This window comes from Condylura cristata, unplaced genomic scaffold, assembly GCF_000260355.1.
Source record: "Condylura cristata isolate star-nosed mole 26May11 unplaced genomic scaffold, ConCri1.0 scaffold00021, whole genome shotgun sequence".
NCBI classification, from domain to species: Eukaryota; Metazoa; Chordata; class Mammalia; order Eulipotyphla; family Talpidae; genus Condylura; species Condylura cristata.
The window spans coordinates 37,063,801-37,077,615 of NW_004567122.1; the positions used below are offsets into that span (position 1 = coordinate 37,063,801).

Here is a 13,815-nt window from a genome sequence, read left to right on the forward strand (position 1 = left end):
AAGAAAGAAAGAAAGAAAGAAAAAGAAAGAAAGAAAGAAAGAAAGAAAGAATAGTCAAGTTCAACATTTTCAGAACTACTGGATATCAAACAAACACTTGCAATAATTTGAGGACTTTTTTTTTTTTTAAGAAAAAAAGCTGAATCATGTTAAGGTTATTAAGTTGTCTTGCTTTTTAAATTTCCTTTAGGGGTATCACCTCTCTCCAACTTTGTGCCTTTTAAAACCAAAGGTCTTGCAATCCCAGTAGCTGGGAAAACCACTGGCCTCGCAACCACTGGGGAGTTGGAAATCTCCAAAGTTCTGTCTCCAGAGAATTGTCACTATTTGACCTGTCTGGAAGTTCCCTGAATGCCTCCACTCACAGAACTTGTTTATATTAAACCCAGAGCTCTCTCTGTGTAGACTCCCCTTTCCCCTGGGGTATCTGTCCGAAAAGATCAACAGCAGTTGCTTAACATGGTTGTTGCCCGAGGTGGTGGAAGCATCTGGAGCAAAGAAGTAGCCAATTTTTTAAAAAGACAAAAATAAAAAGGAAACATTGGAGAATGAATTAGTTTTTCAAATTAGGCTTTGAAAAACTGCAAGTTCCAGGAAGCTAGAACACCACACATATATGCAGGACTGTGTGCCTGTACCAGAAAACACCTGAGGTTGTTAGAAGTTAAGATGGTCATTCTAATGTTCAGAGGAATCAGTGAGAAAACAGATGGCAGAAAAATATGGAAGAAATGACAAGGATATGAAAATGGTACACTAAAAAATCTATGTAATACAAAAGAAGATAGAACAGGAGGAATTGGAAAAGATATATGACGTGTAGAAAATAAATGGCAAAAGGAAGATACAAACCCTCCCTTACTGGTAAAAGTAAATGCAAATAGGTCAAATACTTCAGTCAAAATACAAAGATTGGCAGGAGGATGTTTCTGGCTTTAGAATGTGGGCCATTCGTACTGGAGTGAGGTGATAGCTCATTGTGGTTTTGATTTACATTTCCCTGATAACTAGTGATGAGTGATGTTGACTGTTTTTTCATATGTCTGTTGTTCATTTGCTTCTCTTTGGAGAAGTGTCTTGTTAGTTCTTCTGTCCATGTGTTTTTAAATAATATACATTTTTATATATTTGACATCATTGTTGAGTTTGGTGCAATGTATGCTTTCTCCTGTCAGGTGTGGTCGCCTTATAATTCCCACCACCAAGTCACCGGTGACCATCACCATAGTCCCTTGTGCTCCCCCCACCCCTGCTTTAGTTCCTCTCCCCCGCCTCCCCTGCAGAATGTCTCCACTTTATAGCTGCCTGCTAGTTTTGTCTTCTTTTGGAGGGGGTGGTCCCTTATTTGGTTCCCCTATTTTTTTTACTGTGTTATTTGCTTTATTTTTGTTGTGTAAACTCTTTGTAGATCTTTGATATCAATTCCTTATCAGCTGTACGGTGTGCAAATATTTTCTCCCATGGATGGATTATGTTAGCTGAAATTAGTCAGAAAGGAAAAGATAAATACCAGATGGTCACATTTATATGCGGAATACAGAGAAACCAAACAAATAGTCAAAAAAAAGGCAAAAGTGGCAAGCTGACCAGAGGTCAGAGGCATACAGCAGAAAAGGGGATTGGAGGGAGGGTCAAACAGCGAGGGAAGAACACAGGGAATATTGTGATGGGTGACAGTGAGGTGGTAGTGGGGGGTTTATGGGGACCACAATGACGTAAGAGAAAAAAGTTAAATAGTTAATAAAAATAAAATTAGGGCCCTCCCTGGTGGCATAGAGAGTTAAAGCACAGAACTAAGAAGCTAAAGCCACTTCAGCATGAGTTTGATTCCCGCCCGGGGGGTGACCCACATGGTGAGGCAGACCTCTCTTGACCCGCCCGCTGCTCCCCTCAGCAGTGTACTTCGTCAGTCGGCCTGTTCTGCTCCCCACTGTGTCTCTGGTGAAGCTTCTCACTCTCCTGCACCTTTGGCCTGTACCCCAGTTCTGTATACATAAATAAATAAATCTTTTAAAAAAAACTGAAACTAAAGTTAAAAAAAGATTGGCAGGGTGAATTTTTTTAAAGTTGTCTATGAAAAGCTACTTTAGATTCAAAGATACATGAAAAAGTAAAATACATCCATTAAAGTTGGAAAAAAGATACATGATCCAAAGAGAAGTGGAGTGGCTATACTAATGATGAGATAAAAATTCCAACGTTGTCATTAGTGAGGAAATTTATTTCACTGGTAAGGAAATTTTTATAATGATAAAAGAACCAATTGGCCAGGAATATTACTCAGCAATAAAAAGGCATGAAGTACTGATACCTGTGACAAATGGATACACCACAAAAATTACCCTGAATGACAAAACCTGTCACAAAGATCACGTATTACATCCGCCCATTTACATGAAATGTCCAGAACCCACAAATCCAGAGATGGCGCCAGCGTGGGTGTGAGCTAATGGAGAATGACCGCTAGTGGGAATAGGGTTTCTTTTGTGAGGCAATGAAAGTATTCTGACATTTAGAGGATGGTGATGGCTGCCCAATTCTGTGAGCTACCAACATCACTGAACTGTACATTTATTTAGAGGCTGAATTTCATGTTATGTGAATATACTTCAATACAGCTATTATATAAAAGCTCACTTTGGGACTTCAGCCTCTGCTTGAATACTTGGCACCACGGAACACTCACATCCACGTAGGACGGCCTGCTCTGTGTCAAGAGAGGGCCTTGGGAATCTTTTTCCTAATTTCTGTCCTCACCAGCTACCTCAGTCTCTGATACAGTAGAAGCCCCCCACCAGGTGATAAAAAGATCAACATTTCATGATATTTTTAAGTGAAAGAAACAAGTAACGGAAGAGAATATTATATAACAACTTTTATCATGCGCCCACTTAAGAAACTTTTTAAATGCGCATTTTGTGTGTATATGTTCTCTATATATTATTTGATATATAGAATATGAATCACTTGTGCTTATTCATGTGCATGAAAAATTTCTCTTTTTTTTTAAAGATTTATTTATTTGTGCATACAGAACTGGGGTACAGGCCAGAGGCTCAGGGGTGGTGAAAGGCTTCACCAGAGACAGAGTGGGGAGCAGAACAGGCAGATCTATGAAGTACACTGCTGAGGGGAGCAGCGAGCTGGTCAGGAGAGGTCTGCCATGCCATGTGGTCACCTCCAGGGCAGGCGGGAATCGAACTCATGCGGAAGTGACTTAAGCTTCTTAGTGCTGTGCTTTAACCCGCTGTGCCACCAGGGAGGGCCAGAAAAAATTCTCTTTTTTTTAAGATTTATTTTATTATTTATTCATACAAGAGCTGAAGTACAGGCCAGAGGTGCGAGAGGTGGGCATGAAAGGATTCACCAGAGACAGAGTGGGGAGCAGAACAGGCAGATCGATTGAAATACACTGCTGAGGGGAGCAGTGGGTGGGTCAGGAGTGGTCTGCTGTGCCATGTGGGTCAGCTCGCTGGTTGGGGATCGAACTCGTGCTGCAGTAGCAATGGATAGCTTCATAGTGCTGAGACTTAATCCCTTGTACTACTAGGGAGGCCCACATGAAATATTTCTTGATGGATATTTCTAAATCTTCTGGGAAGCTTTGGGGAAAGGGAAGCTGAGGGCAATCTCTCAGTTATTTTCAACTTATAACTTTTAATACTGGTTTATTTATATTGTCATTAGCAAATATAAGTTTAAACGACTATTTTAATTTGGAGGGAAAAAAATTATTTCTGACTTGGGGGGAAGTCCCTGGTATTTTAATTCACTAATTCACTGTCACTTGGCTCCTTATCCTTAAGAAAGGCTGTCACTGGTACTATATAGGAAGGGTTCTAAGTGACATCTGAGGTTCCCCTAGCAGTGACTACTGTAATTACCACTGTAGGGCGCCTGCCTTCAAAATGACTGAGTGCAAAGCAAAGAATCCAAGAGCCTCCTCCAGAAAAGTGTCCCCATTTTCCATCTTAATCTCCTCCATGGAAGTCAGTCAGTATATACTTGGATTCAAAGACTGTCAGCTAGTGGACCAACTACAGTTGACCTTGAACAACACAGCTTTGAACCGCTCGTACCCCTTCACACATGGATAGACACCACAGAGAAAGTCACAGAACATGATGGAGACAGGTGCTTGAAAACCAGTGTCCAAAGATGAGTTAGAGGACAGTGACACAGTGACACCAGGACACACGGGCAGCAGACAACCTGGCAAGAGGGCTCAATGGGTCAAGATCGCTCTTGACTTCTTTTACAACGTGGGCCCTGCTGTGATTCAGGCCCTGGCACTAAAGCAAGCAATGGAAGGATTGGACAGAAATAATGTATTTCTGTAAAGCACAGAGTGGGCTGTCTCTCCTGCTTCCCCTTCCTCCTCCACCTCTCCTTCCCCTACCCCCCTTCCTCCTCTACCTCCTCCTCCTTTCCTTCATCCTCCTGCTTCCTCCCCTCCCCTTCCTCCTCCTCCACCTCCTCCTCTCCTTCCTTCTTCTCTTCCTTTTCTTCTACTCCTCCTTTCCTTTCTCTTCCCCCTTCCTCTCCTCCCCTCCTTCCTCCACGTCCCCTTTCTCCTCCTCCTCTTCTCCTTCTTCCTTCTCCTCCTCAGACTACTCAGTGTGAAGATGACCAAGGTCAAGGCCCTTTTGATGATCCACTCCATTTAATGAACAGTAAATACAAAATATGTATTAGTCAACTGTTTGTGTTACTGGTCAGGTCTATTAGTAACTAAGTTTGGGGCAATCAAAAGTCATATACAGGTTTTCCACTGTGCAGGAGGTTGGTGAACCTAACTCCTGTATTGCTCAAGAGTCAGCTGTAATTAACTAACAACTTGGCTGTCCCGCACAAGTATTCTCTATGCCAAGTTCTGCACTTGACATGACTTCAGCCTTGTGGGGTTTACAGTCACTACATCAGAACCTTCTGACCCTACTACAGAGTCTTTCAAAATAGTGAAAGCTGACAGAAGAGGCCCTCTAGAAGACTCACAGCTAATACTCTACACCCATAAGCCAGGACTCTGCCAAGACAGCAAGAATCCTAGTCCTAACAGGGCTATTCCAGGGTCAGAACAGCATAGCAAGGTGGTCCCCAGCTCCCACTTTAGAATTGGAAGACACCTTGATTTATCTTTAAAATGAGGCAGCCAAGAGGAAAAGTGACTTGTTTAAGACAAGTAATTCAGTTTTAGATGTCCCTCTCCCATCCCGTGTATGCAGTCTCCCAGTCATTTCTCAGACAAATGGAGCCCCATCCTCACCTCTGCCCTGTCACCCCATTACTTAAGGACAATGATCATCACACTGTTTAAGGAAGGCCTCCACAGTGTTGAAAGTTCCCAGGGTTGTCCCTTTGGCTTCCCTTTGGGGATTGTGGTTTTCAGCAACTGGAGGTGTCAGGGAGGTCTGCAAGTAAAGAATGGCAGTGGGGTAGGTGACAGCCCCGGCCAGTGATCAACCTGAGACTGATCTTGCACACAGCCAGAGGTGGCAATAAGTATGACACCTACTTTACCTTTGCCCCTAACTGTTAAGATCCAAGTTTACTAAATCCATTCCAATGATGCCCCGTGCTGGACATCTTAGATGTTTCATCTTTAAAGTTCATTCAGGCCTGCCTTCTAGATCTGCTCAGGAATCATGCAAACCCCTTGAATGTTCCACGATCAAAATTCCCTTTCTGGGATGAAGACAAAGCCAATGGAAGGTTTGGATGACATCAGTTTCTTGTATGAGGGGGAAGGATGAGGGAACAAGACAGGAACAGAATTGGGAAGGAGAGGGGAGAGAGAAACCAAGATTACCATGGGAGAGAGAAACCAAGATTACCAGGTTGCCGGAAAAACAAACTTTGTCATTTAATTAGCTTCTGCTCATCCACCTCTTGGCTCAACACTATTTTAACAGTCATTCATAATTATGAGGGCAATGCTAATCTGTTGCAAAGTGAAATTGAATATCTTGCAAACCATGTAGGACTTAATGGAATCAATTAAAGGCTTGTTAAAGAACAGAACTGCAGGCTATGCTATCAACAAGCATGAGTCAAGAAGATTAGACCAGCACAAAGATAGACGTGAGAAAATCAACAAAAGTAGAAGGCTTTTTCAGATGAGAGCACAAAAATATCAAAGCATTGAAAGATACCTTAGAGTAAGACAGTCAAACGTGTTCTATTTTTGCCAAAATCAGCTTTATAAAGAAAATGCTGAAAAGCGAGTCACAAGACAACGGACATCCGGGTGTGCTATTATACAAAGCTATTTGTCAACAAATAAGGCTAAAAAGTCACCACTGCTCTTGTTGTTTATTAGTCTAAGATTTAGTTGCATTTATAACTGATGTTTCTTAATGAAAAGGTGAAAATAGCTTTAGTTTCATAGTTTTCAGTTTCACTTCAAGAATGAGGTCCCAAGCTCTCTGAAATTCTATATCCCCGCTTTCTGTGGACTAATTTATAATTCATCAATAATTCAATTCTCTGCTTCCAATCACCCTCAGCTAAGGCTCCTGCCCCTCTGAGAACCCCAGTCCTGTATAACCACCACCTCTCGGCTTCAGCACCCTTAGCCAAGCTCACGTGATGGCTTGTCATGGAAGTATACAATAATTGGTATATGATGAGCACCTCTGACCTGTTCAAGTCTTCCATGTGCATGAACTCATTTACTCCTCACATAACATCAATGAGTAGATGCCGCAGTTATTCTCCCTTGATGGATGAGGAAGCTGAGGCAGAGAGAAATTAAATAACTACCCCAAAGCCACACAGCTAATTAGCGATGCCTAGCACCAGGTCTGGTGTGGTGCTGCAGAGTCAGCGTTCTTGTCCACGACGCCAGAAATGTACCACGTGCCTTTGGACTTCACTTCCTGCGGGAAGATACTGTGACTAGGCACAGACTTACCTGGCCGTGTTCAGGTTCCGGTAGAGCTGACCCAGTGACTCCAGCAGCCTGCCCTCCATCTCGCGGTCCCTGAGCTGCTGGGCCAGGGCCAGCCAGTGCTCGTGGTAGATGATGCAGGCCTCCGGGTTGGGACACACGGAGCTGTAGAAATGGCAGAGGGATTTGGTGACCTGAAGCTGACCTGAACATAAAGCAAGGACAGGAATGAGATGGCTGGAGACAGGACCTGGCAAGCTACATTCTAAGACTTTCCTCTAAGACTTGCCAGCCGCCTGGACATACTTACTCTTCAAGTGCCGGTGCTTGAGGCCGAAGAGCAATGCCACCTCATAGCAAAGGCGGCCACTGACCAGCTGACGTCCAGACACGAGGACTTGAGCCAACCAGAGCAGCACCTGTACTAACTCCATGTCTGTCTCCATACTGGCGGGGAGTTCAGAATAGAGCCGCACGGCCTGCAGGAGGTAGTCCCTGGCTGGCTGTTGAGCCCCAGAATTGAGAGCCAGGTGGCCAAGATTGGCCAAAGTCACCGCCTGATTTCGCGCATCCCCCATTTCCTGGGCCTTGTTCAGGGCCCGCAGATAGCTCTTGGCGGCCCTGTTCATGCGGCCTTCACCTTGAAATGCGAGTCCCAAGAGGTTCTGGACCACCCCTTTCTGGGTCAGACTCTCTGTCTCCCTCAGGGAGTATAACAGTGGTTCTAGGATGTCCGCAGCCTTCTTGGCCTGGCTGGCTAACAGATAGGCCCAGGCCAGGCAGAGGGAAGATTCAAAAGCTTCGTACTCACTCAGCAGCTGCCCCAGCACCAAGGCCTGGCTCAGGTAGTGGATGGCGCCATCAGGAGACCTGTGTTGGAGGTACACTTTGGACAGGATGAGACACACCGCCCTCTGGGTGCTCTGATCGGCCTGCTCCTCAGAGGCGGCCAGCACCTGCCTCAGTGCCGGGCAGGCCAGGGCAGAGACTTCTCCCCACCTTGGCGAGGGCACACCCAGGAGCTTGCTGGTGTTCTGGAGGACCAAGTGGACCTGCCAGATAGGAAGAGGCATCCCTAGGGCGCTCTGGGCTCCACGTTGCCGCAAAGAGGCCACTACGAGGTGTGGAAGATATTTCTTGTCGTACAGAAAACTCAAGATGACAGCCACAGCGTCCGAGGTAGGAGGGTGTCCAGACAGCAGGTGCAGACGCTCTGCGAAGGGCAGGACCTCCTCGTGCCGCCCAAGGCTCAGGAGCAGTCGGATGGCCAGGAAGCAGGCCCTGGCTTCCAGGGCACAGCTGCCCACCACAATGCCCTGGCGCAACACGTAGGCCACCACGTCCAGCTCGTTCTTGGCGCTGGGCTCTCGGTCGGGCAAGCAGGCCAACAGCGTGCTGGCTTTTTCCAGCAGGGCCGAGCCTTTATGCCTCAGCCTCTGCCTCAGGTAGATGGCAGCCAAGTTGATGTACAGCGCAGCCACCAACGGGAGGTCCTCAAAAGCCCCACTGAGGATGTGGATGGCCTCCTCAAAGTACACCCTGGCCTGAGACAGTTTGACCTTCCTGACACCCAGTCGGCCCAGGAGGAAGCAGAGCCGAGCATGGGCCCAGGTCATGTGGCTCCGCTTGGCCCACTTCCTCGAGGCCTCCAGATAGGCCACAAGCTCGCCCTCCTCAGAGAAGCTGTAAAAGGAAGACGTGAGGAAAGAGAAAGAAAAATCATAGAGGCTCTTAAAATGGTCGGCATAACCCTCATGGTCCAGAAAGGCTAGTATGGGGGCGAAACTCTCCGCCTCCTCCTCCTCCTCCTGACCAGTGTTTAGGTCCACGAGCAGTTCCGGGTCGTCGAGGTCATCGGGCTCCGGCAGGTGGTAGCTGTCTGAGGCAGCTGAGAGGAGCTCCTCCTCCAGACTGGAGTCCTCGGAGCCACTGGAACGTCGGGAGCCCAGGGCCTGACGCTCCTCCCAGGCCCCACGAGGCCTGGCCTCGCTGAAGCCCTGGGGTGCTGTAAGGACAGGCAGAGTTGGCAACCCTCAGCGCCTGCAGCCACGGCGGCCTGCTCTGGGCAAGAGGGCAGGGCGCTGTCCCGGAGGACGGAGGTCAGGTGCAGCATGAGCTCTACTCACCGCTCAAATCGTCTGGATGATTCTGCAGGGATTCAAACCCACCTGTGTAGAGACAAAGAGCAACGTGGCGTCAGACTGGAGTGGTCCCCGTGCCCAAGACTGCAGGGGTGTACTCCAGATCAGCAACCCTTAGGAGGCAAACTAAGGACTGGGCAGCTTTCTCCTTCACCATTAGTTCAGATGACAGGGACCTAAAGACATGCTTGTTTAACCCACTCGCCTCCTAGCTGGGAACTGAGGAAGGTGCGAGATGCAGAGTTAGAAAAGAAAAACAGGGAACACAAGCTCTATGCCCAGAGGCCTGGGCCCAAGGGGCCTGAGGCCCCAATCTTTTAGCGAGTCCATAGCAGGGTAGGGATACATTTCCAAGTGCAGGCGGCTTTGTGGACATGGTCTTGCCTCCCCACCGCCATTCTGATGAACACAAAATGCCCCCTTTATCCTCCTTCCTCTTCCATCACCTGTCTACACTCAACAGACACCAGCCAAGTGTGTGCCGTGTGCTCTGTGAGACTGACAGGGGAAGGTGACCAGAAGGGAATAATGAAGAGGAGAAAATTAAGATGTCTCTGAGGCTCCGAGTTGTCCCGGAAGTAACTTAGTGGGATGAGGTGGACAAAGAGTCAGTCAACCTGGTGTTAGACATTTTGACTTGGAGTTTCCTAGGCAGGGCATGAAGTAGATCTGTACCCAAGAAGAAAAGCTGAGACTTGCAAATACAGGTTTGGACCCACACCAGGTCACAAGAAGCAGGTGAGCTTCCTGGGAAAGCATTTGGAAGAAAAAGCAAAGCAGTGGGAGGAGGGAGGAGGTGGGGGTATGTGCACAGGTCTGAGAAACATCAGCCTTAACTGGTAGATGAGAGCCAGCAAAGGAGACTGATGAGGCATAATCAGAAGGAATGAAAGGGCGGTGAGGACAAAAGGGCCCGTAGCCAGAAGATTCTCTGTCTCCCTAATAGAGAAGCACAAGCTTCCTGTGCCCCAATCCTGGCTCTCCTGGGAGCATGAACTATCACCGAGGCAAGCCTCTGCCACCGTCCTATGGGCAGGGCCCTGCCTATGAATGCCATTACAGTTTTCTGCAGTGCTCTGCTCTCACTGCTCTGTGGATCTCCTGCTCTCTAACTGCAGCCAGTTCTCTCCAGTGGACCACCAAGCTCAGGACATGAGCTACATACAAGATACGCCCCTTACGGAGAGGCTGTCCAGGAGACAGGCTCGGGGGTGCTGGAATTTGCCAACAGAATATGGCATCTGCTTTGGCACCAAGGGAAGTGTGTGCAAACAGAAGATGCACTCTGCATCACACTCCTGGCTGCAGAAAAGAAGTGAGTGCAAGGGGTTAAGTGTTAGCAGTATGAAGCTCACGAGTTTGATCCCCAGCCAGGGAGCTGACCCACATGGCGCAGCAGACCTCTCCTATCTTGCCCGCTGCTCCTATCAGCAGGGTATTTCAGTGTGTCTGTCTGTTCTGCTCCCCACCCTATCTCTGAGGAATCCTCTTACCCACCCCCTGTGCCTCTGGCCTGTTCCCCAGTTCTTGTATGCATAAATAAATAAACCTTTAAAAGAAAAGAAAGAGAGAAAAAAGAGGTGACGGAATGCCTGGGCTCAGCCATTGCAGCAACAGCTGGCAATTACCTGTGACCCCATTCTGCCCCGCCAATAATACACCCTATGGTATACCTTGATTATCAGATCTAAGTGCCCACTGACCAGACAGCACCCACAGCTCCAGCTTCCTGGCTCAACACAAAAGGGCTCTGGATCTAGTGGGATGAAATCTTTGCCAGAGTGGGCACAGATGCCAAGGCTTTGTGCCCCCACAAATATTCCCTGGGCATGGAAGTAGACGCCACTGGCTGCCTCTGCTCTGGAAGCTGAGGGTCCTTCTGCAGAATCTCTGTCTGGATTCTGAGACCTGCCCCATCTGATCTAGACACAATGGAGTGGACACAGCATCTCCACCCCGTAAGATGGGAGAAGCAAGAGTCTGTCCTCAACCACTGCAGGTGAGTGAGTGCACTTCCCGAGCAGGGAGTGTGTCCTAAAGTAAGGGAAGGTGTCATTCGTTTGTTCATTCATTCATTCATTCATTCATTCCACCAGTCCTTCTGACATGCTGAAAACCACCCCAGGCACTGGCTCTCCACACCTGCCACCTGTAACGTACTTAACAGTCACTTAGTGGGGTGAAGAGTGGTAAAGGAGGAATTTCCCTGACTAGAAAACAGGAGCTAACAGTGTTTATCTTGGCTCTGAGTCACTTGGGCCTCAGTTTCCCAACCTGTAAAATGAAAGGAAGTGATTTTTTAGGCTCCTGCTAACTATAGCAATTCTATGGCTCCACCTTTATCGTTGGGCGTTCAGTCCTAGAAAGAAGAAGCTCAGTCACCGCTCAGAAAGGGATTTTCCCCCAAGATTAGGGTGGGAGGCTCAACAAGGCTGGCCTTCCTGTGGCAGCTGATTTGGTTTCCCCACATCTCATAGTTTCCTGCATAACACAGAAATGCCAAAATTTACAGTGAAAATGCTGCTAATCAAATATGACCCAGATCATCAACTGAATAGCAGTCAGGCCCCAAGTTCATGGGTGGGGTTAGAATCTAGAGATATCGCTCCCTGGCCAGGTTCACTCCCTTATCTTGAGGCTCCTGGGCTTTCAAGGCATCTGAGGAGCAAGCACTCACTGAGTCGGTGGACAGACGCGATGTCAGTGTGGGCGAGCGTGTGGAGGAAGGTGGCACCCTCGGCCTTCCTGTCACTTCCTGGGACCCACAGAGAGCATCTTTCTTCATCACTGAAAAAGGCGCAGTTCTTGCTCCTGTAGGCAAACGACAGGGACACGGATCAGTGCAAGGCTCCCTATGTGGTCCCTTGGTCTTTCACCCTCGGATGGAGGGAAGGACACAGAACAGCCATTGGCCATTTGCCATAACAGAAATCAGTCTCCTCCTTCTTGTGCAAATTATCCAGAGTCAAGGAAGAAGAGCAGTTAGCATACTAAATCCCTGGAGAATGGAGTCCTGCTGATTAAGCCCAAGGGGGGAGAAAAGTATCCTTCCTGTAAAAACTCAACCTTTCATGAAAATCCCAGTCCCTTTTCTCAATGTCAATTTCAACCCCATTCGTTGAGAACACGTGGTGCCAGTTTAATGGCAGAAAGAAGAATCAGCTGCGCTGAATAGAAGATTTGGAAAAGGATGACTGAAAGAAGTTTCAGGGCCAGTTTTCAAGAAAAAGCAAGAAACAGGTGCCGTGACCTAAAGGAAGGATGAAGAAAGGTTCACTGTGGTGTCAAGTAGTGGAGGGGGATTCCATAATACAGCGACAGTCTATGGAGCATTGAGAGAAGAATCTCTTATGCCAAGTGTTGGGAGTTGGCAAAAAGAAGAGTGATTGTAAGTCACAGAGATCCTTATATTCACTCCATTACATAAACGATTTGCCATACAAACTGATTTGCCATACAAGAGTTTGAAGAGTGCCTTAGAAAGTATTTGGCCACTACCTATCTGAACATTTTTTTTAAGATGCCTTTCAATGTAACCTGGAGATTTTTGTTTAACTTCAGAATCCATTTTTATAATAAAAGTGCCATGGAAGTCTAAGAGTTAATAACAACTAATATGAGAGTGGCAGATAAGGGAAGCTTAAAATGAATTAGACATATTCTCATTTAATCTACACAATTACATCTATGAGGTGTTTACTGTTTTACCTTCTTTTTTACAGGGAGAGAAACTGAGGCAGAGAATGAAATTGGTGGTTAGAAAGTGATAGAGAAGTTCAACAGTCACCGCTTTATCAACAGTTTCACTTTCCACTTTCAGTTACCCACGGTCAACCAGGTCTGAAAATATTCCATATGATACGATATTTTTAAGAGGCGGGGGAGACCATATTACTCATGTTCACTGCATGTATTGTTAGACTGTCCTATTTTATTGCTAGTCATTACTTTAATCTCTTACCATGCCTAATTTAGATGGTAAAGTTTGTCATTTGTATGTTGTAATAGAGAAAAAACAGAACTGATATTGGGTTCGCTCATCTCCACCATTATAGGCATCAACTGGGGGTCTTGTAATGCACCCCCCGGGGGTAAAAGGTGGGGGGCACTTTACATAGGAAGAGCATCCTGGTGAAAGCAGGATTGTGAGGAGACCAGAATGGGGCTTCATTGGCTGTCACTTATCATTTGCCCCATAGCTCAAATAAAGAATTGAAAAGCAGCAATGAGAAAGCTAGCAGCTAATATGAACTGCTCAAGGTCACCCCACCACCTAGTGACAGAGCTGGCTGTGATATGGTGTCTTGCCCTCTAGGCTGGGACTCTTCCCACTATTCTTACTGACCCCGACTTCTCCAGCCTGGCCACCATCCTCATGAGGGTGGATGATGATATCTACAGTTAAAGTCACTGAAGACTAAAAAATGAAATCATCTAATTTGTGCAGAACACTTAAATTTTGCAAAGCATTCCTGAATTTACCATTGTATTTACCCTTTGCCACAATCCTATAATGCAGGTATTTTTATGGGGAATATTAAAAAGTGTTCCATAATCAGTTCAGAATGACACAGCTGAATGGGATAAAGCTCAATCAACAATGAAGTTCTCTGAATCTGCCCCTGTTGTTTCATAGCTGATCTGCGACATCCTGATTCACAGGTATCAAACGTGTATAAGAAGGGCCTCCTGGTGGCCTAGGGGTTACGTCTCAGCACTATCAAGCTATTATATCTGCAGTCTGAGTTCGATCCCCAGGCAGGGAGCTGACCCACATGGCACAGC

At 46.8% G+C, this 13,815-nt stretch overlaps 1 protein-coding gene across 2 annotated transcripts in view; it reads right to left on the bottom strand.

Annotated features, from left to right (window-relative positions):
* SH3TC2 (SH3 domain and tetratricopeptide repeats 2) overlaps nucleotides 1-13,815 on the bottom strand; it is a 65,895-nt gene that overhangs the window by 14,246 nt on the left and 37,834 nt on the right. For both annotated transcript variants that reach the window (XM_012728043.1, XM_012728044.1), the window contains exons 9-12: nucleotides 11,708-11,841; nucleotides 9,016-9,057; nucleotides 7,200-8,894; nucleotides 6,914-7,094 (exon numbers count right to left, since the gene is read on the bottom strand). In XM_012728043.1, coding sequence (XP_012583497.1) covers nucleotides 6,914-7,094; nucleotides 7,200-8,894; nucleotides 9,016-9,057; nucleotides 11,708-11,841 — 2,052 coding nt within the window. The remainder of the gene's footprint in view (nucleotides 1-6,913; nucleotides 7,095-7,199; nucleotides 8,895-9,015; nucleotides 9,058-11,707; nucleotides 11,842-13,815) is intronic.